Consider the following 27,833-nt stretch of genomic DNA (forward strand, 5'->3'; position numbering starts at 1 on the left):
GGGGGGGTTCAGAGGAAAAAGAGACAAGATGCACAGAGAGTTCCTGGCCCAGGGAAGGTGCCCGCTTGGCCGTTGCTGGTGAGAGGGCAGCCCAGCACAGTGGGGGAGAGCGCAGCCTTGGACTCGGCAGACCCGGGGGAGTGGCGCCCGCGCTGTGCCAGCCACAAGCCCTTGCGCACATCCCCAGCGGGCTGCCGGGAGGGGAGGGAATGCAGGCAAAGCACTCAGAGACCCCACTGGCTGAGGTTTCAGTGGCGGGAGGGAGCCGTGGTGGGAGGAAGCCATGGAACGGACGCTGGCGGNTCATTGAGTTGAGTTGAGTGTCAGTGTGGGGAGACCTTGTTGCATCAGAGAAAAAGCAGATAGATTTTACTCACTGCCTGATGTCACCGTGTTAAGCTTTCTGTAAGACTCAGGGATTTGTGTTGTTTGTGAACACGCCCATCTGCGTGTAAAGGCGTAAGAGTGCGCCAGAAGGCTATGTGACACACTTGTGAGGGGCTTGCCTTCGGGGAGACATCAAAGGACACTTTGGTCTTTATCCTATTTTGGCCTTTTATTAAAGAAAAAAAAAGCCTCGGAGCAAACGTGGCATTCTTAGTGTGGCCTTGTAACGATCATCTCTTCTGATGAACGGGAATACAGGTATCTGTTTATATTCTTTGCTTTTGTCTTTCTGTCCATGTTTTTAATTTTCAAGGGAAGAGCGGAAAGCACATAGAGGGAAGCCAGCCAGCCAGGAGGGGTGAGGGAGGGTGTGCACGGCGTGCCAGGGTCCCTAGTGAAGGCACACGAGACAAGGGGCCGCATTTAGAGACTGGCGCCCGTGGCACGGCGGAAGAGGCCAGATCGACAGAGGTGAAGGGTGGATGGGGGCAGGAAGGGCGGGACAGAGGCAGATGCCCTGAGAGGGTGCGCGCTGGGGAAGAGGCAGGTTTGGAGGGACCGGCCCCTCGCGGTGTCCCGCGTGAGACCCCGGGAGCCCGCCGGGGTGCGCAGACAAGCGATGGGCTTGCAGGGGGCCAACTACAGGGAAGCCTGTTTAACTTTGTCTAATCCCATGTATCCAAACTTCGTTGACCTACCCCTGACATTCTTCGGGAGTCCCCAGACGGGCAGGGGGGACGTGCGGGGACCGTCCGTGCTCTTCTGGTGTGCAGGCTGACTGATCAGGAAGAATCTAGTGTATGCACGCCACGGTGACGGGGTTTCTTTTGTACTTCGTTCTGGGGACAGAGTGGACGTGCAGAAGGACTGGCAGCGGGAAAGCACACCGTGAGTCCTGTGCCGCAGAGCTGTCCTGGTGAAAACATGTCTGCTCCGATCGCCTGCGCTGGGGTGCATGGAGGGCTCTGGTGAGGGCCTCCCTTATGGAAAAGGAGACTTACACCTGCCAAGCTGGCTGTCCTTGCTCTTGAAAAACACAATAGGCTTCTAACCACCCACCCCGTGGTGTGCTCCAGGGAAGGGCATAAGAATGTTTTTCTTCGTTTTTTGACTACGTGACAGTTCATTTCTGCTCGCCCTCAGTTTCTCACGTAAGTCCTAAATGTGGGCTCTAACGCTAATGGGGAAGTTTCGTAGCTCGCTGCAGGGAGCCACATGGTGCCTCAGGACTAAGAATGAAAGTGTTTTTGCCTTTGTTTGACCTTTAAAGCTGTTATGACCTAACTCAGGAAAGTCCTGTACACTATATCTAGGAATTAATTTATTCTTCAGGCACCATATCTGTGCATCAAGATGCAGTTATGGCTGGGTCATCAGGATAGAACTGTAGTTTGTTTTCCCTACCCTTTGTTAAAAAAACAAACAGAAAAGCTTTTTTCAAGCGCTGTTGTTATTTTAGAGATTTTAAAGCACAGAACGATGGAAAGAAAGTATTCAAATTAAGCAAATACTTACAAGACCCGACAGCATTGTCTGTCTTGTGAAGCAATGCCCAGGAAAGTCCCCTTTCACCAACTGGAAAAACATTTAGCTTCTAAGATAATTATGAGACAGAAGAGTGATTGAGTCTGCAAGTTATTCTGATTACAGCTTCCCATGGATTTGCATCCAGCTTATCGAAAACACTTCCTATTCTGGGCTCTGGTTTGGGCCCTCTCTTTCCTGTCACCAGCGGGAGAAACAAATTCCCCCGTCCTGCTGGCTGGTGAGAGTCCAGACTCTGGCACGCTGGCGTGAAGCCTTGTGTCTGGACTCTGCGTGCCACGAGGGACCTGCGTGCTGTAAGAGGGCACCTCGGGTCGTGAGCCAGCACTGGAGTACGTGCATGAGGTCACGCAGCACTGCTCGCCATCGTCTCCTGGGGGCCAGGGCTCTGTGTGAGGGACCAGTGACAGAGACACACAGCCTTTGCTTTTGCCTTGGGTCTCATGAGTCATGCAGATGCAGAATCGTGAGTCCAGGAGAAGCCTCCCTGGATGGAAGTGGGTACAGTAAGCCGGGGGGGGGNCACTTTTGACCAAGATAGAGTAATGGGGACCAATTTATTACTTACCTATCTGAGACAGTTAAAAAATGGACAGACCATCTGAAACACTGGACTTTAGTCAGCGAAGGACAGTGATGCCTTGAGAGACAGGCGGTGAAGGCTTTCCCTTCTGACACCAAATATGTGTTGTCTTCTGCAGTCCCTCCTCTCCAGTTCTCTGGACACCAGAGATGTTGGTCAGCTCAGTTCTGACGCTGTTTACCCGGAGTTAGGGCCCCATCTCACAGTTACAGGCTTCCATGCCACAAGGCTGCCCCCATGTCAGATGCCAGACTCAAGCCTGGGCCACCTATACTTCTGGCTGACCGGCTAGAAAGCAGGGATTCCTGTGGCCCCTTCCTCAAGTTCAGTCATTTGCTACAATGGCTCACAGAACTCAGGAAAACACTTTACTTACATTTGCTGGCCTAGGGTAAAGGATACAGCTCAGGAACAGCCAAATGGGAGAGGTGCATAGGGCAGGGTGTGGGGGGCGGTGGGTGGGCACGGCATTTCCACGCCCTTTCTGGGTGCTCCGCTCTCCCAGCACCTTGGCGTGGATCTCCACATGCCGTCATGTGAGGGTTTTCATGGAGCTTTCACTACATAGGCGTGATTGATGGTCAACTGGCCGCCGGTGACTACTCCCCGTCTAGTCCCTCCGCCCTCCCCAGAGTTGGGGGACGAGGCTGAGAGTTCCAGGGGCTTCTAATCGAGGCTTGGTCTTCCTGGCAGCCAGCTCCCATCCTGAAGCTCTTTAGGAACCTGCCAAGAGTTGCCCCATTAGAACAAAGCACTTGTGTCACCCTGATCAGTCAGGAAATTCCAAGGGTTTTGGGAGTTCTGTGCCAGGAGTCAGGGATGACAGCCATCATTAGACCTCAGGCAGGGAGGGAATGAGCAGCACAGTTGCCTCAGCTCGCTGCCCGTGAGCAAGTTTTCAGGCCCTGGCACGGGGGAACCCCGGGCAGAACTGAACAGATTGGCTTAGCTGATGGGATGGGGGACAGGAGCTCAGGGGGACAAGAGCGTTTACAGGTCAGAGCAGCAGAGGGGGTGCGCAGAGAGCTGGAGGGCTGTGGAGTTGGCTGAGAGCTGAGATACCCAGGCAGTGGCTGAGGCTAGGCAGAGATGCGGGAGGAAGGATGGAGAGAGAGGCGCCTGGGGGGCTCAGTCAGTTAAGTGGCAGACTCTTGGTTTGGTTTCAGCTCAGGTCATGATCTCACGGTTTGTGAATTCAAGGCCCGCATTAGGCTGTGTGCCAACAGCATGGGGCCTGCTTGGGGCTCTCTATCTCCCTCTCTCTCTCTGTTCCCTCTCTCTCTCTGTCCCTGTCTCTCTCTTTTAATGTTTAAATAAGTAAACATTAAAAAAATTAAAAAAGGATTCGGAGAGAAGCAGTGCTTGATGTTCACAGGGCTGGGAGGGAATAGTGCCTGTACCAGGCACAGTGGCTTCCCCGGTGAGCTCTACCAAGTGCTTAAGGAAGCACTGCTACCAGTTCCCCCCACACTCCTCCAGAAAGTTGGAGACCAGGGAGCACTTCCCGACTTGTTTCTCAAGGCCTGAATTATCCTGATACAAAAACCAGACATTGCAAAGAGAGAAATGGAAAGACCAAGATCCTTCACGAATATACATGCTAAAATTTTAAACATAGTTTTAGCAAATCTAATCCAGCAATATATAGAAAGGATGATACAATATGACCAAAGTGGGATTTAGCCCAAGAATGCAGGGTTGGTTTAATATCTGAAAATCAATCCATGTAGTTTGCCATATTAGACTAATCAAGAAAAACCATATGATCACCTCAGTAGTGCAGAAAATGCATTAGACAAAGTCTGACATCTGTCTTGGCATGATGCACCAGCAGTTTCTTACAGGAAACTAAAGAGACCCTAAGGATCAGGGGAGACGCAGATTTACAGGACAGCCTTAGAGCAGGAGAGAGGATTCAACTCTCTCTCTGCAGAGTTAAAAAATCTAACGTGAATTCTGGACCAAATCCCTCAACAAAGTAGGAAAGAAGGAAGGTTCTTTAACCTCATAAAGAGGTTCTATGTATAACCTGCAGCTAACATCATACATACTTCACTGTGAAGACTAAGTGCTTTACCCTCATACCAGTAGCAAGACAAGAACGTCTATTCTAACAATCTCTGTTCTAGCCAGTGCACTTAGGCAAGAAAAAAGAGAAGGCATTCAGATCGGAAGGGAAGAAGTAAAACTGTTTATTGAAAGATAGGATCGTCTATGTAGAAAATCTGATGGATCTTCAAAAAAGCTCCTAGAAGTGATAAGTAGGTTTTGGTAAAGTGGCAGGATGCAAGATCAATATCCAAAAATGTGTTGTATTTCTATGTGCTTGCAGTGAATCATCAGAAATTCAAATTTTAAAAAGTACCCTTCAAGATAAGCATCAAAAAATGCGAAATACTTAGGAATAAATGTGACAACAGTTTGTAAGCCCCGTACACTGAAATGAACAAAACATTGCTGAGAGAAGGCTAAGAAGATCTAAATAAATGGAGAGACATAACGTGCTCGCGGGCTGGGAAACGCAGTACTGTTAAGGTATCTGTTCTCCTCAAGCCCATCTGTGGATTCAAATCAACCCCAATCAAATCCCAGCAGCACTTTTTATAGAAATTCACAGACTGATTCTGAAAGTCATGTGGAAACGCAAAGGACCTAGAAAAGCCAAGACAGTTTTGAAAAAGACAGTTAAACTTGGAGGATAAACACTGACTAATTAAAGTTGATTAAGTGTAACTCCTTGATCTTAGGACATACTGTGTAGCTCCCCTATCGAGGCAGCGTGGTCTTGGCTTAAAGATAAAGTAATAGAACAGAGAGTCTAGAAATAAACCCACGTGTGGGTGGACAGCTAAGTTTTGACAAAATGTAAAGGCAGTTCAGTGGAGACTGTCTTCAAAAAATGAAGCTGGAATAACTGGATACCCCATATTTTAGTGAATCTCGAGCCATGCTTTGCACCATATACAAAAATTCACTCAAGATGAAACACAGACCTCAACGTAAAACCTAAAACTGTAACAGTTCTAGAAGAAAATCTTTGTGACCTCGGGTTAGGCAAAGATATCTTGGATATAACACAAAGGTATGATCCCTCAGAGTACAAGTTGCTAAACTGGACTTTAGAATTAAAAACTTCCCTTTAAAGCACACTGTTCGGGGAATAAACAGCAAACTCGCCAGAACACTGTAAGAGTCCGAGGAACTATTTCCCCCCAAATCATCTGAGAGTCACCGTTTCGAAGCTCTGTCATCACCACTTAATTCTTCAGGGAATGTTTCTTCCTGGGAGAGACATTCTCCTGAGTCATCAGAAGATGACTGTTCAGATTAGGACCTTGACGTTGCCGTTGCCCTACCTTCTCATCCATCTGAGACCTCACTGGAGTTTTCGGTTGTCTTAGTATTGTCTTCTGTAGCAGAGGGCCCACTGCAGGGCCACTGTGTTGCATTTGGTTGTCTCTTTAGACGCCTCCAGTTGGGAATCATTCCTCAGTCCTTCCTTGACTTTTATGACCTTGACATTGTCAAAGATTATAGGTTAATTATTTATCTTTTTAATGTCGATTTACTTTTGGGAGAGACAGAGACAGACACAGAGCATGAGCGGTAGAGGGGCAGAGAGAGAGGGAGACACAGAATCCGAAGCAGCTCCAGCCCCCGAGCTGTCAGCACAGAGCCCGACATGGGGCTCGAACCCACAGACTGTGAAATCATGACCTCAGCCAAAGTCAGATGCTGAACCAGCTGAGGTTAATTATTTAACCTCAGGTGCCCCAGGTTAATTATTTAGTAGAGCAGAGCTGATAGAAATTTAACGTGAGAAACGTCTGTAATGAAAAGGTTACTGGCGGCCATATCAAAAAAAAAAAAAGTAGAAAGAAACAGGTGCCATTAGTATCCCAAATAGCATTTCAACATGTAATGAATATAAACATAATGAATGAGATATTTTTCATTCTTTAATAGCACGTCTTTGAAATCCAGGGTGTATTTTACAAGTGCCAGGTGGCCCCGGGCCCTGTGGCCTCTGTGTCAGGCAGCGTAGCTGTGGCCTGTCCCTCAGTTCGCGTTTGTCTGGTGCTTCCTCCTGGTTCCATTGTGGTTATACTTCTTCCTTTGGCAGAAATGTTGTCGAAGCGGTGTTCTCTCTGCATCCTGCCCGGTGGCGGGTGGCGTTGATTCAGATGCGCCTGCCGGCTCTCTGCACCGTGAAGTCGCTCTCTCCTGCTTCTGTGACTCCATGATTCAGAAGTATTCTGCAGGGAAGGTCTTTGAGACAGAGCAGATGCCCCATTCCTGCACACTAGATGTCACAGCCAGGCGTCTCTTCCTCCCTCCCTTCATCTTGTAACACGTGTCAGGTTGCTGCGAGGTCCCCTGTACACCAGCACTCACATTTTGTCATCATTCATGCTGACCGCTGTATGTTAAGTGTAGTGGGTTTTTTAATTATCTGTGGTCCTAAGGACAAATTAGTAAAATATCTAAACTCTGAGATTAAAACAAATTAAGATTCGACATTATTTCAGCGAGCAGAATAACTACTAACAGTGATCAGGCGAGAACCCAGTTAACTGAAACGCGTGTGTCAAAAATAGACGAGTGAGCACGATAGGAGAGGAACATTGGGGTTTGACAGACATTGTCCATGTTTGTCAGACCTCGTGCCTACCTGCATCCTAGCTCTGCGTTTCTCCCGCTCAGTTAACACGCCGCTGTTGACTTCGTTGTCCCGCCGGCATCCAGGGGCTCCTGGGCCTCATTAGGCGGCGCGCGTCGGGGGGTCAGTGATGCTGACATTTGCAGTGTTCATCTCGGGTGAGCCATGCTATTTGTTAGTGTCTTCACTTTCCCGGGAGGACTCGGTGATAACTAGGAGCAGCCTCCCTATAAATAACCCCCTATTTTAATGATTTCGTTGTACAGTTCGCCCCCTTGGCTGTGATGAACAGTTAAGCTCACCACTGCCACAACCCGCCTGGCTTCCCCGTTAATCAAGGGGGTCGGGCATGTAGTCAGCGTGACGAGTGACGTCTACAGTGGAACGGGATGGGTGTTTGAACACAGAGAGGTCCACAGCGGGCGGTCGTTCTGTGCTTCACCAGGCGTCCTGGCTTTCAGCAGGCTCCGTGAGCGTGAAGGAGCCACTGCTGTCCCGGCGCCTGAGGGACCAGACGGGTCCAGATCCCAGCCCACACTCGACTGTGCAGCTCAGGCGCCCAGGGCGGAGCGGACTTCCGTGTGTTCCACGCTCGTCCACGTGTACACATCACTCACTGGCTTTGGATTGCATTTTGTACTGGATCCCAAACACAAGGAGGTTATGTGTGGGCGGTGGAGGGTGGGCATAAATTGGGATTGTCACGGACAACCCCCAGCGAGAGAAGTGAACCATTTTGTCAGACAGAGGTTTACATCAGGGACTTGGGAAGTCCTTTTAGTTTCTGAGTCCCAGCCCCCTGTTTTATAAAGGAGATCTCACCTGCCTCTTGGGACAGTCGTGGGGGTGTGCGGGAGACTTGTGTTTTGTGCCTGGGGCAGAGTTCAGTACGTGCTCCTTGCTGCCCCTTCCTTCCTCTGCGACGTCTGACCCCACAGCCCCGGGGACAATCAGGAGACCCGTTAGGCTGATAAATAGCATGATAGAGACCATAGGACTGAATTTCTGGTGCTGGGATTGTCTCCCAAAATCCAGAAAGCGTGGTCACCATTTCCTGGTGGAAGGAGGTCACCAGTGTGATGCTGAGTCGGGAAGGTGCATTGTGGGCAGTGGAAGGCCCGTGTGACTGCAGCATAGAGGCGGGGGGTGGGGGGGTCACACCAGTGGCTGTGGGGAGAGGGGCTGCCGGGACCTGGCCCCGCACTGGCTGTGTATGGGGGATGGGGTGGAGAGCTAGAGTGGGCGCCGGGAGACCATGGAGGCCGGGCCACACTGCGGGGAGGTGGTGGGGGGCTGTAGGGAACTGGGGAAAGCGCCCGTCTCCCTGAAAGCACCGGGGGCCCGTGTACAGTGCCATGCTGCCTTGCCGAGCCCCGCTGGGCCCGGTAACTGAGCCAAGTGTCGCACGTGGATCTGGACAAAGACCACACAGTGGGCGCGGGCAGAGGCTGTTTATTCCATGGAGCACGCTTGAGCCGCGGAGGCACTTGCCCTGCCTGCGTTTCGGCACAGACTCCGGGGCAGGCCGGGCAGCGGGGCCGGTGGAAGGCTTCGTGTGGCCTGCCGGGTGGCTGGCGGTCCGCAGGGCTGCAGGCGGCTACCCAGAAGCGGGGCGCCCCACCACGCCTAGGGGCACACGCTCAGCCTCCTCTGCTTGGCTTCCTGAGTTGGAAGCAGGAACGCTTAGGGCAGCTGTCAGTTAGAAGGCGAGTCCTGGTCACCCTGAGCCAGTAGTCATAGCGGTCATCGTCTGGCGTCCTGGGCCGGTTGCTGGAGATAGCGGGCCGACCTCCTGTAGGTCTGGCTTCCCGGCGGCCGGTGGGCTCCCTGCTGGTTCCTGTGCGTAAGGGTTCCTTCTCTGGGCCGGATGCTGCAGATTGTGGGTCAGAGTGTCCTGCTCGTACACGTTATCTGCCTGTGGTTTCTACGGCAGCATTTCAGACCTTTTCATTACTGTTACGTTGGTTATAGTGACCTGCGATCAGTGGTTACAGCTCGCTGAAACGCTCCAATGATGGTTAGCATGTTTAGCAATGATGTCTTTTAAATTAAGGTACGTACAATTGCTTTTTCAGACACCATGCCGTTGTGTGTGCATTAGACTCCAGTGTAGGGTAACCGCACCTCTTGTATGCACCGGGGAACCAGAACATGCTTTCGACTTTATTGTGACGATACTTTATGCAGGTGGTTTGGAACCAAGCCCACGACAGGCCTGAGGTCCGCCCGCGCTCTGTCTCTCAGGAGAATGAGTGTGACACAGTGTCTTCCTCTGAGTTCTTCACAGCCCAGCTCACAGCCTCCTCCCTGGTGGCCCGGGGACACAGTGGCCTTGTTAGTCATCGTGTCTCTTTATGGCAGGGTCCCAGCCCACGTTGGAATTTGAACACGGGGGCCTGTCAGTGGTATCTAGCTCATGGGTACAGTTTGCTTGCCCTGCAGTGTTTTAAAAACTAATTATCACGTTAAAAAACAAACACAGAGATTTCTGATAAAAGTCCAAGGATTGGGTCTGTGGCGGGAGCAGAGGAAGTCCCGCTTCCCTCGATGGGATGCGTGTCCCCAATGTCACCCGCCGCATCCGCTCTTGTCCACGTCTGTGCTCCTGCCTCGCGTCTGCGGGCCTCAGACCCCGTGAGGGGCAGCGAGCTGGGCTCAGCTGAGACCCCAGGGGGAAGTAGCGCCACCTCGCCGTCCACGGCCGGGCGTCCAGGCCCCACAGAGCCCCCTCATCTGCTCCTCGGGGATCCCTGGTGGGGGCTGAGCGTTTTCAAGGGCTGAGACAAAGGGAGCGGATATGAACGGGGTCAGCAGTGAAGTCCCGCTGCAAGCGGCTGAGCTGTCCGGCATGAGTCAGGCTGTGATCGGGCCGCCGCCCGTCCCGGCCCGATCCTGTTGCCGACCTCGGCACCCACAGCGCACCGCGGGTGCAGGGCTGGCCCGTAGGTGGGTTTGCGGCACACGCGGAGACAGCAGGCACTTGTCTCCGCCGCCCCCGCCCCAGTGTCGTAGGTCCGAGAGCCCTTGGTGCCTGCGGCCCAGACGCAGTAGAAAACAAGCTTTCTGTGGCGACATTTGAAGCAAGGCCCCAAGAACAGACTTTCTAACTAACATACTCTCTTGATTTAAAAAAAAAAAAGGTCCCTGTGCACTTGGGAACAGATCGCTGAGAACAGATTTAAAAGCTGTCTGTTACTAAAAGCCTCTTCACCCTGTCCCATCAGGGCTCTGAGCAGATCTACCTGGTCACGGGGCACCGCCCTTTTCTCTCTTTTGATTCAGAACCCTGAGGGTGCAGGCGTCAAGTTATATTGTTGAGCACTGAGACGTTTTTTGCCCTTAAATGGGAAGAGTCAAACAGAAAAGGAGAATAATACAGTGACGCCCGTCCATCGCCACTGCAGTGGCGACTCGTTACTAATTGTGTTTTATCCACTTACCTCCTACCTCCTTAACTGTGTTATTTCGAAGTAATTCTCAGACATCTTTGTGTATCTAAGCAAACTGTTCTTGTTTTCCTGAGTGCTCAAGGCCACTTGTCACTGCACAGACTTCTGATTTCCAGACCACGTCACTTACGGGTCCTGTGACCTTGGGTGAGCCCTTAGGCTCTGTGGCCCTGGCTGCCTGCTGACCTGCGTCCTGGCTCCCTTGGAGCTTGTTCACGAGGCTCCGCCGAGGTCACGAGGGTGTGGAACCGGGGCGCCGGGTGAATCAACGCACAGATAACAGAGAAGGACTTGCCTCATGTAGCTGCCACATGAAAGACGGCCCCTCCCTCCCTGCTCCTTGCAGCACGTTAACTAGCCAGACTGTGGAAGTGCTCTTGTCGGCTCCTGTCCCTCGGTTCCTGTCCCTCTCCCACACACTTGACTGGCCAGGGAGACGTTTGTCCCCAGGCAATGGATGTGAAGGTCTCGGGCTGAGATGTGACCCCTGCCCCCACTCTGCTGCCGCCGCCGCCACCACCACCGCCCTATGTCTCCGCCACCAGCCAGCCTTTCCCAGACCCAGGGCTGCTCTCTGCCCTGTCCTTGCCCTGTGCCCAGGCGGGCCACCCAGCCAGCCCGTCAGATGACAGGCCTGTCACGGGGCAGGTTGGCCTGCAAGTGGTTTGGTCCCTCGGGGTCTTTTATTTTAGGCTGTTATTTCCTCTGCCTAAAAATAGTGTTTTCTATCTATAGTGCCTAGTTTGGAACAGAACTGTTTGTGGTTCCGAAGTGAGGGTAGCAGACTTCCTGACCGCCCGCTGCCCAAGTGCGCGGTGAGCCCTGGCTTCCAGTAGCCTGCTGCGAAACAAGGACCCCGCTTAGCAAGCCGAGGTTCGTTGGTTAAACTAAAATTTAATTTTAAAAGAAAGGGAAATATGAACAGAAGTGGCCGGAAAAACCAGTCTCTCAGAGTGAAGCAGCCTGCTTGTCAGAGGAATGGTGCCCCGGCCTGTGGACTGGCCTGGGTCCCCCCATCGTCCCCTATTATTGTTTGTTAATTTATTTTGAGAGACACAGACGGTGCAAGCAGGGGAGGGGCAGAGAGAGAGAATCCCAAGCAGGTTCTGCGCTGTCAGCACGGAGCCCGACGCAGGGCTTGAATTTACGAAACTGCGAGATTATGACCTGAGTCGAAGAGTCAGACACTTAACCAACTGATCCACCCAGGCGCCCCTGAGTCCCCCTTTCTTAATTGTCCATTGGACGGGCATTTCCTGTTACAGAAGGAGCCGTCTGCCCTCTCCTGGGCCGTGGCCGTTCAGCCCCCTAGCATGGCAGAGTGAGTGTGTCCTGCTCTCCAGAGACTCTGTGGCTTCGTGCCCGGGAGCCTGTGACATGGCATTGGGCGGGCCTGGGTGCCCTGTCTAAGCTGCGGGCACTCTGGGTAAGTGGACCCTCCCCAAGCCCTTATATAGACAGATGATGCTAACGGCTCACGTTACGGGCCTGTGCTCGCAGTGCCAGAGGGAGGCAAGCTCGCAAGTGGCGCCCAGCGTGCACTGAGGTGAAGTCCAGCCGCACAAGGGCAGGCTCGCTGCGTGTGGCCTGGCTTTGCTACAGCCCGCGGGGAAGGCTGGGTACAGCCGGTATAGCTCGGTCCCGAGTAGAGGGGACCCGGGGGGCTGTAAGACCCATAGACCTTTGCCTGGTGTCTCCCTGCTCTCTGAGAAGAGACAGCGGGGTGGGGCCAGGGCCCTGCTTGTCACTCCTTGGAGCTGGTCATCCCACGGCGCCTACTACCGGTTGGTGGTGGTGAGGGGCCCAGCCTCTGATCCAGCTCAACCTGCAAAAGATGATGGCTTGGATACTTAGCTCGAGCCTGTCCTTCTCGAGTGGCTCGGGACCCTGAAGGGAGGACCGATGCTGTTAATTCTCTGAAGCCCGTCACCGTCATTGCCTGTCACCGTCAGAGAACCGAGACTGGCAGTCACTGCCCCAGAAGTGTGTGATTGGGCTTTTGTCTCATGCACTTTATCGTGACCGTGGACTCACTGGCTCCTGGGGTCAGAGGGACCCTCTGACCGTCCGTCGGGCCAGCGTGTCGGCCCGGAGCTGCCCGCTGTAGCTGCTCTGCGTGGGTCTCAGGAACCGGGCAGGCGGCGCAGGCGCAGTGGTGAGAGCAGCCCACCCACCGCCCCAGCGGAGGTCGGGGAGCTCCCGGCCAGAGGGCACCCCTGACGCTGGATGCGCACATTGGGGATCTTGGCCGCAAGCGATGGACGCCAGTTATGGCCAACGTTACAAGAACCATGTTGGGAGGCTGAGGGGAAAGGCGCGCAGGACTGGCCGACAGCTAGGGGCGGGGCTGGGGAATGGGCAGGACCCCAGGGCACCAGGACCCAGGATGACCTTACGGCTACAGGCCGCCTCCCCCTCCCCGCTTCCCCCTCCCGGGGCCCAGCTGGAGCCCCTGTGGCCCTCCTTTCATTGCTTCCTGTACTGAGGCCACACCTGGCTGACCTCCCCTCTGGCCCCCTCACCTTCCTGCCTCCTGGTTCTCTGGCTGTGGGTTCCTGGAATTATGCTCCTTCCAAAATCACACATCTAGGGGAAAGGCAATTTTAAAAAAAGTTAGGGTCTGGTTAGGGATGGAAATGGCTGTCGGTGGCTGAAAATTACCAGGTGACTCTGGTAGTTACCAAATCTGGGGTGGCCGGATTTGTAGCTGGGGCCAAGGGATAGGGGAAGGCAGTGCTTGAGGAGGCCTGCACGGGAGGGGACGGGAGGGGCTGCNGGTGCTCCCCAGAGAGAGGGTCAGAGGGGTATGTTCTAGACACGTGTGAAGCTGGAGGTAAGGCAGAGGGTGATGAGAGAAAGGGGGAGACTCACCTGGGGTCCCCCAGAGAAGTGAGGCGGGACTGGACCATGCTCTTGTCCCCTAAGACTCAAATCAGGGGCCGGTGCTACTGAACAAGAGCAGTTTCTTCTTGGGATGACTAAGAGGGATGTAGCGTGGCACGGGGCATGAGAAACATGCACAGCGTCAGCAGCAGACAGGGACGTGGACACGGCCTTGACGTAGGAGCTGCGTGGCCGGGGAGGGTAAGAGGCGAGAGAACGTGAGCCACGGAGCAGGTGGCTGGTCTCTGCAGTGAGCACGGCAGTAGGAAGTGGTTGGTGGTGGTGGTGGTGGTGGTGGTGGTGGCGTTCAGTGAAAATCCAGTGAACATGCTTATGTTTCTGAAAGCTGAGGCTGGCCAGCCCGCTGGAGCGAGGGGAGAGGGGGGACCAGAGCGGCTGTGGGCTCCTCCCCACGCACACATCGTGTCTGGAAAGTCCAACGTATTGCAGTGTTTGTGATCTGCCCACAGGCTACATTTTTCTCAGTGACACCCAGGAGTGGCCTTTCCAGTGGAAAATGTGCAGTGTCACTTTCAGAGGGAGGTTGGACTTGCCATCGTGTCACGCTGGGTGGACCGAGTGGCTTCTGCCCGGGAAGAGCCCCTTCGCTTGCCCTGTGGGTGAGCGGTGGCCCTGAGTGCCTGGTCACCACGCAGCCAGGCTTCTGGGGTGGGGAGGGGCAGGCCGGGGGTGATGCTTTGTGGCGGAAAGGGCTTCCGGGCCCACACACTTGGTATGGAAGAGGAAGGAAGGCGAGGCCACCGTGCACCGGGGGCCGCAGAGGACAGTTCACGGAAAAAAGTACTGTTTGAGTTGGCTTCCGTAACGAGTAGGCAGAGATGGAGGTGGGGAGGAGGGGGGCATTTCAGAAAGGAAGGGGTGAGCAAAGGCCCGGAGGCGCGAAATGAAATGCTATCCAGGCCTCTGATTGTAGGCTTTCCAACAGCCGCAGCCAGATTCTGTTGTCCTGCTGTCGCCACAGTCCGTGCCACGTCCCTGTACTGCCTGTTGATCACTGCTGATGTTTTATTTAAACAAGTTTACTTGAAAAGGAAGATTTGATGCCCGTTGTGATTTGCATAGTAACGTTATGTCATGGTCTTCGTCCTTAGCCCCTCAGTGGGCCCCTCAGTGTCCTCCCCTGCCTGTGGCAGAACTGTCTCCTCTACATGGCCCACGTGGCTGTGACCTTTACTGCCACCAGTGTGACCTGCTGTTTTTGTAAACTTTCACAATCGTCAGGTGCAGCATGGGCTTGGAAATCTCTCTCTGTAGGAAGTCTAACCCAGGTGAAGTTCAAGTGCCTTGGGATGATCCCCTCATCTGTGTCTCCGTTCTGGCAGTGGCTTGAGTCATGGACCTAATGGGCATCCTTCCAGGCCTTTCTCCCGCAGTATCGTTTCAATGGCTTCATTGTTGTCTCTGTTGTCTGTTTTTATGATGCCTCCTTCTCCTAAGTCTGTTGAAGCTACTTTAGTAAGTGAAAACAGGAATAAATACTTCTTGTTTAGAAAAAGGATCACAGTACACAGAAGGGTAATGGAAGGCACAGGCTGACCGCGTCCTTTCTCTGCTTCCCACTCTGAGTGGCCCCCCGTGGCCCGCGGGGGAAGGTACCTCGTGGCCCTGGTCTGTGGGGCCCTGCGGCCTCGTGGACCCCGGGCCTCTTCCCTGCATTCACTGCAGCCCCTGCAGCGCTGGGCTCTGTCCCTACCCCTCCCCTGCGGGCTGGCGGGCTGGGCTGGGGGCCGGGCTGGGGGCCGCATGGAGCAGGGGCTGGAGCAGCAAACCAGCCCCCTCTGCCTCTTGGCCTGGCCACCCAGTTAGGGGAGGCCACTGGCGCCTCCTTCGGAGGGCAGCTGGCGGGACGGACTAACAACTGTGACAGGCACTCAGCGCAGCCTCTCACTGGGGGGAGTGGGGGTTTGAGCTGCTGCTCGAGCCCCCTGGACCCTGCACGTGGGGCCCGGCACAGGAGTGTTCCCTGCGCGTACAGATGGCGGATAAAGGGAAGAAGGGATAGAGACAGAGCCGGCACACATGGGGCTGTACAGGGACAGACTCTGCGTGGGGAGGGCTGCGGAGTGGGGAGGAGGGGGTGGCAGGCCCAGGGCTTCCAGCCAGGACAGAAGAGTGCATAGCCCCGGTTTCCCGGGCCTTCCTGTCACCCTCCCCGCCTGCACACTCAGCGGGGAAGGAGCCGCACAGATTGGCATTCACCCCGGCGCCCTGGGCCTTGGCCTGCTGCTGGCTTTGCGCTTGGGTCCACGGGGTGATTGAGACAGCCACACTTTTGTGGTGACTGCCCCTCCCCCGGCCTGTTCTCTCCAGGCACTGCCGCCGTTGAGGAGCTGGAGGACTTCATCAACAACATTAACAGTGTCTTGGAGTCCTTGTATATTGAGATTAAGAAAGGGGCCACCGAAGACGACGGGAGACCCGTTTACGCGCTGGTGAGTGCACGCCGGCGCCCTCCCGTGGCTCCTGGGAGGAAGTGCAGGCGTGGAGGTGCGTCGGCAGCCCTGGAATGGGGCACAGACACAGCCCAGCCCTGCCGCCCCACCCAGCCCCCATTGCCGGTCACTGGTGCCGCTGTAAGTGTCCTCTGCCATGATCAGGGCTGGGGGCTGTCACCTCAGTGTTCCCCTCCCCTCCCAGTCCTGCCCCAGCCCTGGCCCCGGCCTGAGACACCCTGCATGCTCTGTGCTGTCCGTTGTTCAGTGTAAGAAGTCATCCGAATGCCTGGAATACTAGGATTAAAGGAGAAAAGTGGTTTCTCATTTGGAATAAGACACGGAGGCCGTGAGAAGAGAATGTGTAGGGTTGCTGGGCACTGAGAGCCATTCAGGTTCCAGGAAGTTCCTCCCCCGTGCCCTCTCTCCACCCCAGAGAACAAGAGGAAGTGCAGGTGAGGCCGAACTGACCGCCTCAGACTGTCCGAGGAGGTCCGGCTCACCAGGCGGGCCCGCCCGGAGAGGGGCTGTGGCCAGGGGTTCCCAAACTCTGTTCTGGGGAAGGGGGTGTGGAGTCAGATACCCGCAGAGGCGCTGCAGGCTTCTCAGTGCCTGCGGCTCCTGAAGCCCCAAGCAGCACACAGACCAGTCCCCAGATGCACCTGCTTCGGGAACCACCGCACCGCCTCAGAAAACCCGAAAACCCGAGATTCTGAGCTCGACGCTGCAGGCTAACGTGGGACCCGTCCCAGATCCAGCCCCTGCGGCCAACATGGCCCGCAGCCCGGTGCTCAGGGACTGGTGAGGGGGCTGCACCAGCCGGCCGGTGAGCTAACCAGCCAGTGAAGGGCACGGCCTGACCATCACGCTGACCTGTTTTTTAGGTGAATCTTGCAACGACTTCCATTTCCAAAATGGCGTCAGATTTTGCGGAGAATGAGCTGGATCTGTTCAGAAAGGCTGTAAGTACAGCAGCCCCTGTGGTTTACTGGCCGGGCCAGTTGTGGGAAACCTGCTGCCTTCATCATGAGAAATGGAAACTGCCAGCTTAGGGGGCCACCACCGCTGCCCCCAACAGCCATGTGCTGGGTCCCCACGCAGCTCACCCCCACCAGGAGGGGACTCGGGAGGACGCATGGCTGCCAGGGAAAGAAGGGCTTGTCCAGGTTTGAACCCCGACCGGTGGAGCGCCCGGCATCCGGGTGTGCAGTGCAGGCAGACAGGCGCTCCTGCATGGTGCTCGCGGCTCTGTCCAGACCCGCAGCAGTGGCGCCCAGACGCTTGTCGCAAGGCCAAGTCCCTGTCCCCACTCGGACTGTCCGTGTGGCCCTGTGCGTTCACAGGTGCCCCTGGAGCAGTTCTGTCCGCCTCCCCAGCTTCAGAGCCATCCCCTCAGCCCCGTCCCTCACCTGGCTGAGCACCTGGCTAAGGCTGCGCTCCTCAGCCCGCGGCACGTTCTAGTCACCGGACATAAAGAGGTCTTCTCCACATCTGGCCAATCCCAGTCTCTGATGACCAGTCCTAGAATCATTCCTCTCGAGCCTCCTCTGACAGCAGTTGGCGGCCAGGGTCGAGAACCAGGCCCTGTGACGGCAGGCGCTGCCGTGGAGAAAGCCTGTCCCCAGGGGGCCTGTCCCACTGTGAGTGGTCTCCGGGGGCGTGCCCGGCAGCCCAGCCTGGCCGGGCTCCACAGTGCCTCTGTGTCCTGGTGCACCCTGGCTTCGCTTTCCGGCCCTCCCTGCCTCCAGCCAGCCCCTGAGCTCCCGGTGGCCTGCCCACGTTAGGGTGGAGGGTGCCGCCTCCTTATCCGTTTGTGCATTCCTCAGCTCTGCCTCCGGGGAGGTGGGGGCGCAAGGACCGTTCCTTTGGCATGATGTTACGGGGTGACCGTTGAGTCAAAAGGACGGACCGTGGTTATGGCTGGTCAGCTGTCTTCCTGAAGGATCGTTCCGGGGCTCAGCCCTGCCTGGGATCGGCAGTTCCGCCGCGTCCCCGCCAGGACCGCTATGACTGCTTAAACGTGGTTTTTGCCGATTTCATAGATGAACGTGGTGCCTGCTGTTTCTTCCAGTTGGAACTGATTATTGATTCAGAAACCGGCTTTGCATCTTCCACAAATATTTTGAACCTGGTCGATCAGCTTAAAGGCAAGAAGATGAGGAAGAAGGAAGCAGAGCAGGTGCTGCAGAAGTTTGTGCAGAACAAGTGGCTGATCGAGGTACGGTGTCCTGTGGCCCCCCGCTCAGCTCGCCGTTCAGACCCCGTAACAAATTTGCCTCCAGAACCACATCGGAGCCAGGCGTCCGCTGAGCTGGGCCCCCTCAGACCCTGTGTCTCACGCCCACATGACCCACCCTCGTGTGGTGTCCAAGAGCCCGGCCGGAAGTGCAGAACAGGCACCACGCCGGTTCGAGCCCCTGGTCCACAGACAGGGGGGCTGCGTGCACTGCGGGTCAGGGCACCGCTCTGGTGTTGCACCTGGGCCCGGGTCCTGGTCAGGTGACCTGGAGTCCTGCTCCTGGAGGAGGGGAACAGTAGTGTCACCTCAGGGGCGGGAAGGGGACAGCGGGCCAGTGCCTGATGCTGGGCTCCCAAAGGAGCGGTGGCCACTGTCATGGTTATTAGTGGTTACTGCCGTCAGTGCTGCGCTATTCAGGGCGTGCCCTTGAGCCCTCTCAGTGAGCCGGTGGCCCGTCAGGAGCAAAGGGGGTGTGTGGGCAAACTGCTGGAGAGGAGCCATGGCACCTGGGAAGGGACCAGACGTGCTGCCTGCTCACGTTTCTGCTGAATGGGGTGGAATAGACGTTTCCGTGCGTTTCCCACAAAAGGCAGTACCTTTGCCGGGAAAGCCCAGCCAGACTGTCCCTGGTCTCGCACACCTCGGCCTGTGCCCTGCTCTGTGACCTCAGTGTGGGAGGGAGGCGACCACGCCCCCGCTGGGGGTTGTCTGCAGGCTCGGGACTCATGGCCATTGAGGCACCAGTGAGGCACAAGGCAGGGGTTTGGGGAACCCCGCCTCCATTCCCTTGTAGGTCTTGGCCCAAGTTTCTCCAGCGTGAGGCTCTGCCGAGGGGCAGCATGGGCAGCTGTCGGCCGAGGCTGGTGGGAACCGTCTGCGGAGGGGCGCCCAGCCCTGTGACCTTGTCTGGGCTGTGGGGCGGGGCGGGGCGGGGGCTCAAGAGCTTGCGGTCCCCCACTGTGTCCTGCAGAAAGAGGGGGAGTTCACCCTGCACAGCCGGGCCATCCTGGAGATGGAGCAGTACATCCGGGAGACATACCCCGACGCTGTGAAGATCTGCAACATCTGCCACAGCCTCCTCATCCAGGTACGTGCCCCGAGCGCCTCCCGCGCTGCCCTCCCCTGGCACCAGCAGACGGGCGCACCCGAAGCGTCTCAGCACGACCACGACAGTGCCCGCCTTCTCTCCTCTCCTCCCGGGTCCCCCTGTTCGAGTCCGGCGGCTTTTTATCTTATTTTCTCATAAAGGCTGTCAGAAGCCTGGTGTCACCGTGGAAGTGGCGTGGCTGGCGTCCCCCGTGTTGCACACTGTTCTGTTTCGCATCATCTGCACGGCTAGGGCTCCTTCCTCCCTTCTCCCCCTTCCCACAGCCGTCAGCCACGCTCCGTGAGCCTCTCTGTGTGCGCGGGCCGGGGCGCCTGGGACTGCTTCCTTGGGCTGCGGTCCTGGAGGTGAATTTCTGGAACAGTGCACACAATTTGTTTTTTTTTTAAGTTTTATTTATTTTGAGAGTGAGACAGACAGGGTGGAGGAGGGGGGGGGAGGGAGGGAGAATCCCAAGCAGGTGCTGCACTGTCAGCAGGGAGTCTGATGCAAGGCTTGAACCCACGAACTGTGAGATCATGACCTGAGTCAAAACCAGGAGACAGACGCCTAACCAACTGAGCCGCCCAGGTGCCTGCACGTGTTTTCTTAAAGTCTCAGACCCACACCCGCAAAGCTGTAGGTGCGAGGGCGTCCCCGAGGCGGCCCGCAGGGTTGGCAGCGTCTTCCACCTGCGTTGCTGGGAGAATTCCTAGGAGCCCCGGCGCCGAGAGCTTTGGGGTCATCATCGTCTGGGGCCAGGAAGACACCACCATGGAGCCTGCCGGCTGCCCTCGTCCCACCCGCCGAGGGCTTGTGCACATGGGGTGTGCGGGGCTCCTGAGCCTCGCCCTTCTGGTTTCAGGGCCAGAGCTGCGAGACCTGCGGCATCAGGATGCATTTGCCTTGCGTGGCCAAGTACTTCCGGTCCAATCTGGAGCCGCGCTGCCCCCACTGTAACGACTACTGGCCCCACGAGATACCAGGTTCGTGGCCCTCAGGCGCTTGGGGGCGGGGCTGAGGGGGACCCCCAGGGGTGAGGCGCCCCCAGATGAGGGCTGCGCATGCGTGGGTCTGTTGGGGCCCCCTAGCCCTCAAGTGCAAGGCCCTCCTGCAGCAGGCAGAGGCCTGTGCTCCCACATACTTCCAGAGGCTCTTAGAACCCAGTGGAAACCCCCGGCTCATGAGGGTCGAGCCTAGACACAACCCCCCACCCCCCACCCCGTGCATGAGGGTTGGATCAGTCTAGATACCACCTCTCCACGGCCCCTCTGGCAGCTGCGTTGAGACTGGAGGTGAAGGCGGTGCCCCCTGGCGGACCCCTCTCCCTGGCTGCAGTGTGGGGTCAGCAGGCACGACCCGCGACGTGGCCCGCCCTGCTCACAGTATGTTCTGGCGTTTTCTGTATACAGAAGTCTTCAACCCGGACAAGGAGCGGGAGGCCAGTACCTCCAAGCCGAACAAAAAGCCCTTGCGGTCCAGGCAGCACTAGCTGGCGCGCTGCCTTCCGGGGCCCGCGGATGCGTCCCGTCTGGGAGAGAGGCGTTGGCGTCTCGCGTGGCACCCTCCTCCCCTTTCTGCTTTGTGCTCGCTCGTTAGCAGGTTTGGAATAAAAGTTGCTAATGAGTCGTGGTTGCGGCCTCGGTCTGTGGTCGTGCGTCCCCGGGGAAGGCTCCATGTTGCGGGCCGTCCCTTCCTGGGCCCCCAAGACCTGAGAGCCGGGCCCGCGTCCTGGACGCTGGAGCTGGCAGAGCGCCTCCTGCAGAAACCCTCTGGGGTGCCTCTGCCCCAGCCCAGCTTGGGGCTCTCGTCCCATGGGAGCTGGCCAGCCCGCCCTGGACCTGGGGGAGGGGGGGATCCTGCCCAGACCCCCCCTGCGGCTCAGCGTGCAGCCTGCCTGAGCGGTGTAAGGCGGTGGTGCGGCTGCATGGTGCCCCCCTGCAGGCTGGAGACCATGCGTGCCGGCGCAGGGCCGCTGCATCTTGGGTGGGTGGGTGATGGCGGCCTCGTGGCGGCCCCTTAGCTCTGCCGGCAGCCGGCGAGCACCCTTACTCCTTGCGGACTTTGGTGCACGCTCCCCGGAGCTGCAGCCGGCGCCGCAGGAGCACGGGAGCCCTGCCCGGAGAGCGTGCGAACGTTTCCTCCTCTGCGTCTTCCCACCGGACAAGGGACGGCGGCTGCAGGTGGCCGGGGTCCGCATCGTATTCTAACGCCCGCGTCCTCTCGTCCCTAACTGCAGAATCAGTGCGTTACAGACGGGCCTCTGCTCCTCAGCGGCGGCTTGGAGCAGAAATGGAGGGCCGGGGAAACCCCGGGCAGGAGAGGCGGGAGCCACACGGCCACCCCTGGGTGGAGAGGGGTGTGTGACGCAGGAGGGGCCACGCCGTTCCTCCGGACCACCAGCAAGCCAGATGCCGCGGCAGCCCTATTTTCTGCCTCGATTCCTTTGACGTTTGGTATAAATTCATCTGCAGAATTTGGCAGACAACCATTAATACCAGATGCAGAAACAAGCAGTCTCCGCGGAGCCCTTGATTTCACTTCCTAAGTAGCCCCTCTTTGCCTCCGCCCTCCGTGCCCAGGGCTGTACCCCACCCCCATACCCACGCTCTCCCACCAGTTCCCGGCTCCGTGCATATTCTGGTGGTCTTCCTGCGCACAACTCCGGAGCCCCCAGACCTTTGCGATAAAGCCCAGTACCCTGGCCTGGTACTCCAGCGGCTCGCGTTCCAGTGCCTCGTCCCCATCCCCGGTCACCTACGGGGTGTGTTAGCCAGGCGCCGGCTCCAGGAACTGCCCCTCGGTGGTCCCCAGCCTGCCTGAACCTTCCCCGAGGCCTCGGAGGCTGTGGGCCCCGGCGCTGCCCCCGGCGGAAGGCTCTGCAGGAGAACGGATGAGGGGAGGGCAGGAGGGGCTTCTGCGAGCTCCGCGGGGCTGTCTCTGGGAAAGCCGGCAGGCTGGGACACGCAGGCACTTCCGGGAAGGTGGGTCAGGCCTCGTAAGGACCACTGAAACTGTCTGGATTGCCCGCTGCCGGCAGGCGTGAGCTGAGTGAGCCGGTTAAGTCCACTGCGTCTCCGGTCCACGGCTGCGGGCTGACCGGTTGGGCACAGTCACGACACACGAGTGGGTAGCAATCCTAGCGATTATTAAGGTCAGACAGCCGCTAACGGTCACGGACCCGCAGGGGCCCTGTGCACGCACAGCCCCTCCAACTCTGTTTCCCAGATGGAGACACACCCACGAAGTCTCGGCCCCAAGGCTTACACGGTGGCTGAGCCACAGGGCCGGGTTTGAATCCAGGCAGCCAGCCAGCCCCACAGCCCACCCTCTACCGCTGCCCACACTGCCTGCCCGAGCCCCAACCACTTCAGGCTTTACGATGCCCGCGGACTCCATGGCGGCTTGGCGGCTTCGAGCGCCCTTCCAGGGTCGTGCCCTCCGGCCTCTGCCGCGGCCCCCTGGCGGGGAACACACACCTTGCTGGGGGCCTGCCCCGTGTCTGCCCGGCACCCAGCCTGGTCCCCAGCGAAAGCTTCGGCGCGGGCGGGTCTGGCCTCTTTCTAGATGCTGGGAGCCCGTACCAGGCCGGGCGTGGAGCAGGGGACGCAGGAGCCCACGACTGGGCAGGCATCTCAGACCCTCCCGCCCCGGCTACGACCACCAGAAGCTGACGGAGAAGCTCAGGTCCAGCGCCCTCACGTAGTGCCAGTATTTAACCGGGATAAACAGCATCTCTCCGGGGGACAGGACGCAGGACAGGAAGGGGGCCTCGGCGAACTTGGGGAACTTCTCCAAGTCGGGGTTCTCCACGTCCACCTGAAGAAAACAGGCTGTCGCTTGCCGGGCCTCCGGAGCCAGGCGGGGAGGGGAGAACCTGTGGTGTCCCCCGGGGGCCCTGGGTACCCACCTGGCTCGTGTTATGAAGAAGATGCGTGTCGTGTGGGTATAAAGCCTCTGACTCCTGTGGCGAATACAGGCGGATGTACTTCCTGCCCATCACCTGGAAGACAGGGCCTGCTCAGACAGTGGCCACCCCTCACCGACCACAGGTCCCTGGACCCGCCACCCTCCCGAACCTCTCCACGCCTTTCCACATGCTGTTCCCTGTGCCCACTGCCCCATCCCCACCGGGCGCGCTCCGGGCCAGGTATAGGTGTCGCCTCCAGACAGATTATGCATCAGTAACTCAGTGACTGCAGCTGATGATAACTAGGCACTGGCCCGCGCCAGCCCCCCTCCACCTGCTCTGCTGTATTCACTTGTTGAACCCCCACAACCCTCTCTGATGGTTCAGCGTCACCCCCATTTCACAGATAGGGAAACTGAGGCACAGGGAGGCAAGCCGAGTGGCCCAGGTTCGCCCAGCTAATAGGTGGCAGGGCTGGCATTGATGGCAAGCAGTCCGGCTTCTGGGCCCCTGCTCCCAGCCTCTTTAGCACCTCTGGGCATGATCTCCAGCCCGGAAGAATGTTCTCGTTTGCTAAACCTCTCTGCCTAGAACAAATAAGGTGGTTTGACAACAGATGCCCCTCCTCTTGCAGGAAACACACACTCGTCTGCCTGGGTCTCAGGACACAGTGGCTGGGACGCCTGTCACTTGGACAGAGGTGCTGGCCTGGTTTTGACGCACGGCGTGCAGAGGGAGGCGGAGGACGGGCACTCCCTCAGGCTGGAGACGCCACCCAGCCCTGCTCTGCCCAAGTGACGCGGCCAGGACCCCTGAGGCTCCTTCCTGGTCAGGAACCCACGTGTGGAAACAGCCCCATCCGGAGGGGGGCCCCACGGGGGCCCTGGGACGGTCTCTCCAGTTCACTTTTGCCACATCCATCTCCCTGGCGTGCGGGCACGGAGAGCGCGGCCAGCCGTGCAGGGCGGGGCTGGGGCGACTCCAACCTGGACCAGGAAGTTCTGCTGCGGGTCCTGATGGAGTGGAGACACGGTTCCCTGGGGACCAAACCAGGCGTTGATGGTGATCTCCTCTTCATCCCTGTCGCCCAGGCAGCAGTAGTCGGGGATGCTGATGTCCCGCTTCAGCTCCGGGATCTGCGGGTGTCAGAGTGGACGTGGGCCGCCAAGTCCGGGCCGGGGACGCAGCAGCCCGGGAGTCGGCGGGCCCAGCACACACTGCCTCGCTCGGTACTAACAGACTGGGTCCGTACTTCCCGCTACGGGGATTTAAAACCCAACTGAAAAAGTGGATACATAGGTTAATCAGGGAAGAGTTATTTTGTTTTCAGATATGTTCCTGTCACAGGCATCTTCATTTTCTTTCTGAAAACTCTGATAGCACCGCTCTGCACCTGACCCAGCTCAGGGCGCTGGCGTGGCTCGGCTAACCGTCTGACTCTTTTTTAAACTTTTTTTTTTTTTAACGTTTTTTATTTATTTCTAGGAGAGAGAGAGAGACAGCGTGAGCAGGGGAGGGTCAGAGAGAGAGGGAGACACAGACTCTGAAACAGGCTCCAGGCTCTGAGCTGGCAGTCAGCACAGAGCCCGACGCAGGGCTCGAACCCACGAACCGCGAGATCATGACCCAAGCGAAAGTCGGACACTTAACCGACTAAGCCACCCAGGCGCCCCAAACCGTCCGACTCTTAATTCTGGCTCCAGTCATGATCTCACGGGTTCATGGCTTTGAGCCCCACGTCTGTGCTGATAGCGTGGAGCCTGCTTGGGACACTATTTCCCTCCCCAGCTCGTGCTCTCTCTCTCTCAAAATAAATAAAGATAAAAAAATAAATAGGGGTGTCTAGTGGCTCAGTGGGTTAAGCGTCTGACCTTGGCTCAGGTCATGGTCTCACGGTTCATGACTGGAACCCTCCAGCCGGAGCCTGCTTCAGATTCTGTGTTCCTCTCTCTCTGCCCCTCCCCTGCTCACCTGCGCATGCAGGCTTTCTCAAAAAATAAATAAAAATATTAAACACAGCAGCTTGTAATTTTCTGAAGAGTGCATTCTTTTTGAAAATCAAATTAAAGAAAAACAAAAAAGAAAATGGGGTTGAGGATTTATCACCTCTCTGGAGAGGAAGATTTGCCAAAATTGACTAATAATAAAGCAATCATAAGACATACATTTTAAATGTTAATTAACATAAAGGCCTCGAAAGTGGGAAACTTCTGAACTGTGGTAAATGAGGGTTAGAGAGCTTGTACAAAATAAAAAGGAAAAATAACAAGACCACTAATACACGACTACACAAATAATCGAAGGGCAAAGCCCAGATTCTGCACAGAAATGAATTAGACACAAGGGAGGGTTCAGGCCCATTAGGGAGGAGATCTGAATGAAACATCCGTGGTGCCATCGTCTCCCACTCATCTAATGGGCAGGCTGAGGCGGTGCGGCGGCCCAGGGGCGGGAAGGGTGTGGGAAGGGGGCTGTGCAGGGCTGCTGGCGAGGCCGAGACCGTGACGTGGGGATGGGCCAGGCCTCACAGTGTGTGGTCTCGGACCCAGCCGGCTGTGAGCTTGAGCAGTGCACCTCCATGCGGACAGGCCGGGGTCCTCACGGAGGCTGTGCGGTCGGGTGCTGTGGGCGCCCCCGCCCCCGCCGCCACTGTGACCGTGCCCGTGTCTGACGAGATGTGCTCTCTAACAGCGAGCACCCTGTCCCCCCTGCATCCACCCCGCTCCGCGGCCAGGCCTTCGGAGCCCAGCAGAGCCGGCCCCAGCGCCCCAGCTCAGAGCTGGCGAGGGGTCCACACGGCCTGAGGGAGGCAGCCCCGGGCCAGCTCTGGTGAGTTCAGCCCCGGACATGCCTCCTGAAGGCCTGGCCGGTGAGTGGTCTCCTCGCCGTCCGGCGCTGGTGCGTTCCCACACAGCCCAAACCTCCACTGTGGGGGCAAACGGCTGGGAGGCTTTGGAGGAATTCCAGAGAAACTGGAGTCTGGGCCCTCATGGGGGGCGGGGGGGGGCCCTCTGCTACTTTCTTTGGGGTATTTCCAGGGTAACATCTCCCGGGTCAAAGGGGCAGCTGCAGGCAGACTATTCTTTCAGTAGCAGCCGCTCCAAGTTGAGGTTGCTAAGGGGCCACCATCCTTAGGAAGGGCTGGAATGTTCTCCCTGCGGCAGCCTATGAAGAGATGTGCTGCCCTGTCCACTGATCTGAGGGCCCCTGTCCTCTTGGCCAGAGGGGTGGGGGGATGAGAGGGGTCCCCAACGGACTCTGGGATCCCCCTGCTTCTCCGCCACCAGGTTGTCCCGCCGCCCAGCTGCTTCCGGCAGGGACGACACCAGACCCCGGCCCTGTGGAATGCGGAGAGGCCGTCCAGTCCTGATGACACCGTTGGGATTTCTGAAATGGGACTGGCTGATCAGATGGTGTAATCAGAGCCACTGCATACAGAGACACCCCCCCTCCCCCACCCCAAGAGAAGGAATGATCCCAGGACGTGACCGGTAATTACAGGGAGGCCCAGCATGGCGGCCAAAATCTAGAACGTGGGGTCCCTGGGAGAAAAGTGAGTTAAGAGGTTTTTGGGCAAGAGGTTCAGGTGGGTGCCACTGAGCTTCGTGAAGGCAGAGAAGGTCCCAGAAAGCAGTGCAGGGCCTGTCAGGGGGCCCTCCAGAAAGCACTGTGTCTTCAAGGTTTGTTTTAAAAACAATCAGACAGTCTGCCTTCTACTTAGAGTGCGTGTGCGTGGGGAAGGGACGGAGGGAGAGAGAGACTCTCAGGCAGGCTCCACGCTCAGTGCGGAGCGCAACTTGGGGCTTGATCCCATGACCCTGGGATCACGACCTGAGCTGAAATCAAGAGTTAGAGGCTTGAGGCGCCTGGGTGGCTCCATCGGTTGTGTCCGACTTCAGCTCAGGTAATAGTCTCACAGTCTGTGAGTTTGACCCCGTGTAGGGATCTGTGCTAACCGCCCAGAGCCTGGAGCCTGCTTCAGATTCTGTGTCTCCTTCTCTCTCTCTCTCAAAAATAAATGTTAAAAAAAAAATTAAACGAAAAAGAGTCGGAGGCTCAACCAACTGAGCCACCCAGCACCCCTACCTTCTACTTCTAAAACTGCTTCCTCTTGTTCTAGAAAAGTAGAAAATGGCTGCTCCAGGACAAGGAGCCAAGTTTACCTGTCGCTTCTCGGGTCCCCCTGGGAGGTGTGACTGGGGTCAGGGGACAGGCTGGTCTCTCGGGACCGCACAGTAGAGCCCTGACCACTTGGTCTCCCCTCTCCTTCATTAAGCAAGGGAGGACAGGAGACAGGGTCTATCAGTCCTAATTCGGGAGACCTGGGCAAGAGACCAGAGCCCACCCAGCCCCCACCCGCTGCAGCCTCTTTAATTTTGGGTGCGCCAGCTCCTGGAGGCTGGCACGGCCCCAGCAGGGCCTGGGACCCCCGGCGGGACAGGCAGTGAGAGCTGCCCCAGCCCCACCATGGTGCCTCTGGCTGAGACACCAGCAAAGTCCACCAAACAATCGCTGGGGTCTCAATTCTAGAGTTTTCCTTGGCTGCTCCCTTTCCCTCAACCCCGGCCAGCCACCTGCGTCCAGCCACCAGCAGTTGGCACCTGTCTTATACCTGTCGCCTGCCATGGGCACCAGTACCC

The 27,833-nt window shown here is 57.3% G+C and overlaps 2 protein-coding genes across 3 annotated transcripts in view; one reads left to right on the forward strand and one right to left on the reverse strand.

The window, feature by feature from the left end:
• Positions 1–20,915, forward strand: part of NSMCE1 (NSE1 component of SMC5/6 complex) — a 27,041-nt gene extending 6,126 nt beyond the window's left edge. For both annotated transcript variants that reach the window (XM_077760465.1, XM_077760464.1), the window contains exons 3-8: positions 15,839–15,960; positions 16,845–16,922; positions 18,032–18,178; positions 19,170–19,286; positions 20,149–20,269; positions 20,696–20,915. In XM_077760465.1, the coding sequence (XP_077616591.1) occupies positions 15,839–15,960; positions 16,845–16,922; positions 18,032–18,178; positions 19,170–19,286; positions 20,149–20,269; positions 20,696–20,775 (665 nt within the window). In that variant the 3' untranslated portion in view covers positions 20,776–20,915. The remainder of the gene's footprint in view (positions 1–15,838; positions 15,961–16,844; positions 16,923–18,031; positions 18,179–19,169; positions 19,287–20,148; positions 20,270–20,695) is intronic.
• Positions 20,909–27,833, reverse strand: part of KDM8 (lysine demethylase 8) — a gene marked incomplete at its 5' end in the record, with an annotated part of 15,412 nt that continues 8,487 nt past the window's right edge. The window contains 3 exons of the mRNA XM_077760466.1: positions 20,909–23,102; positions 23,194–23,286; positions 24,180–24,329. Of these exons, the coding sequence (XP_077616592.1) occupies positions 22,938–23,102; positions 23,194–23,286; positions 24,180–24,329 (408 nt within the window). The remainder of the gene's footprint in view (positions 23,103–23,193; positions 23,287–24,179; positions 24,330–27,833) is intronic.

Source organism: Crocuta crocuta, unplaced genomic scaffold (genome assembly GCF_008692635.1).
Source record: "Crocuta crocuta isolate KB4526 unplaced genomic scaffold, BGI_CrCroc_1.0 scaffold73, whole genome shotgun sequence".
Lineage (NCBI taxonomy): Eukaryota > Metazoa > Chordata > Mammalia > Carnivora > Hyaenidae > Crocuta > Crocuta crocuta.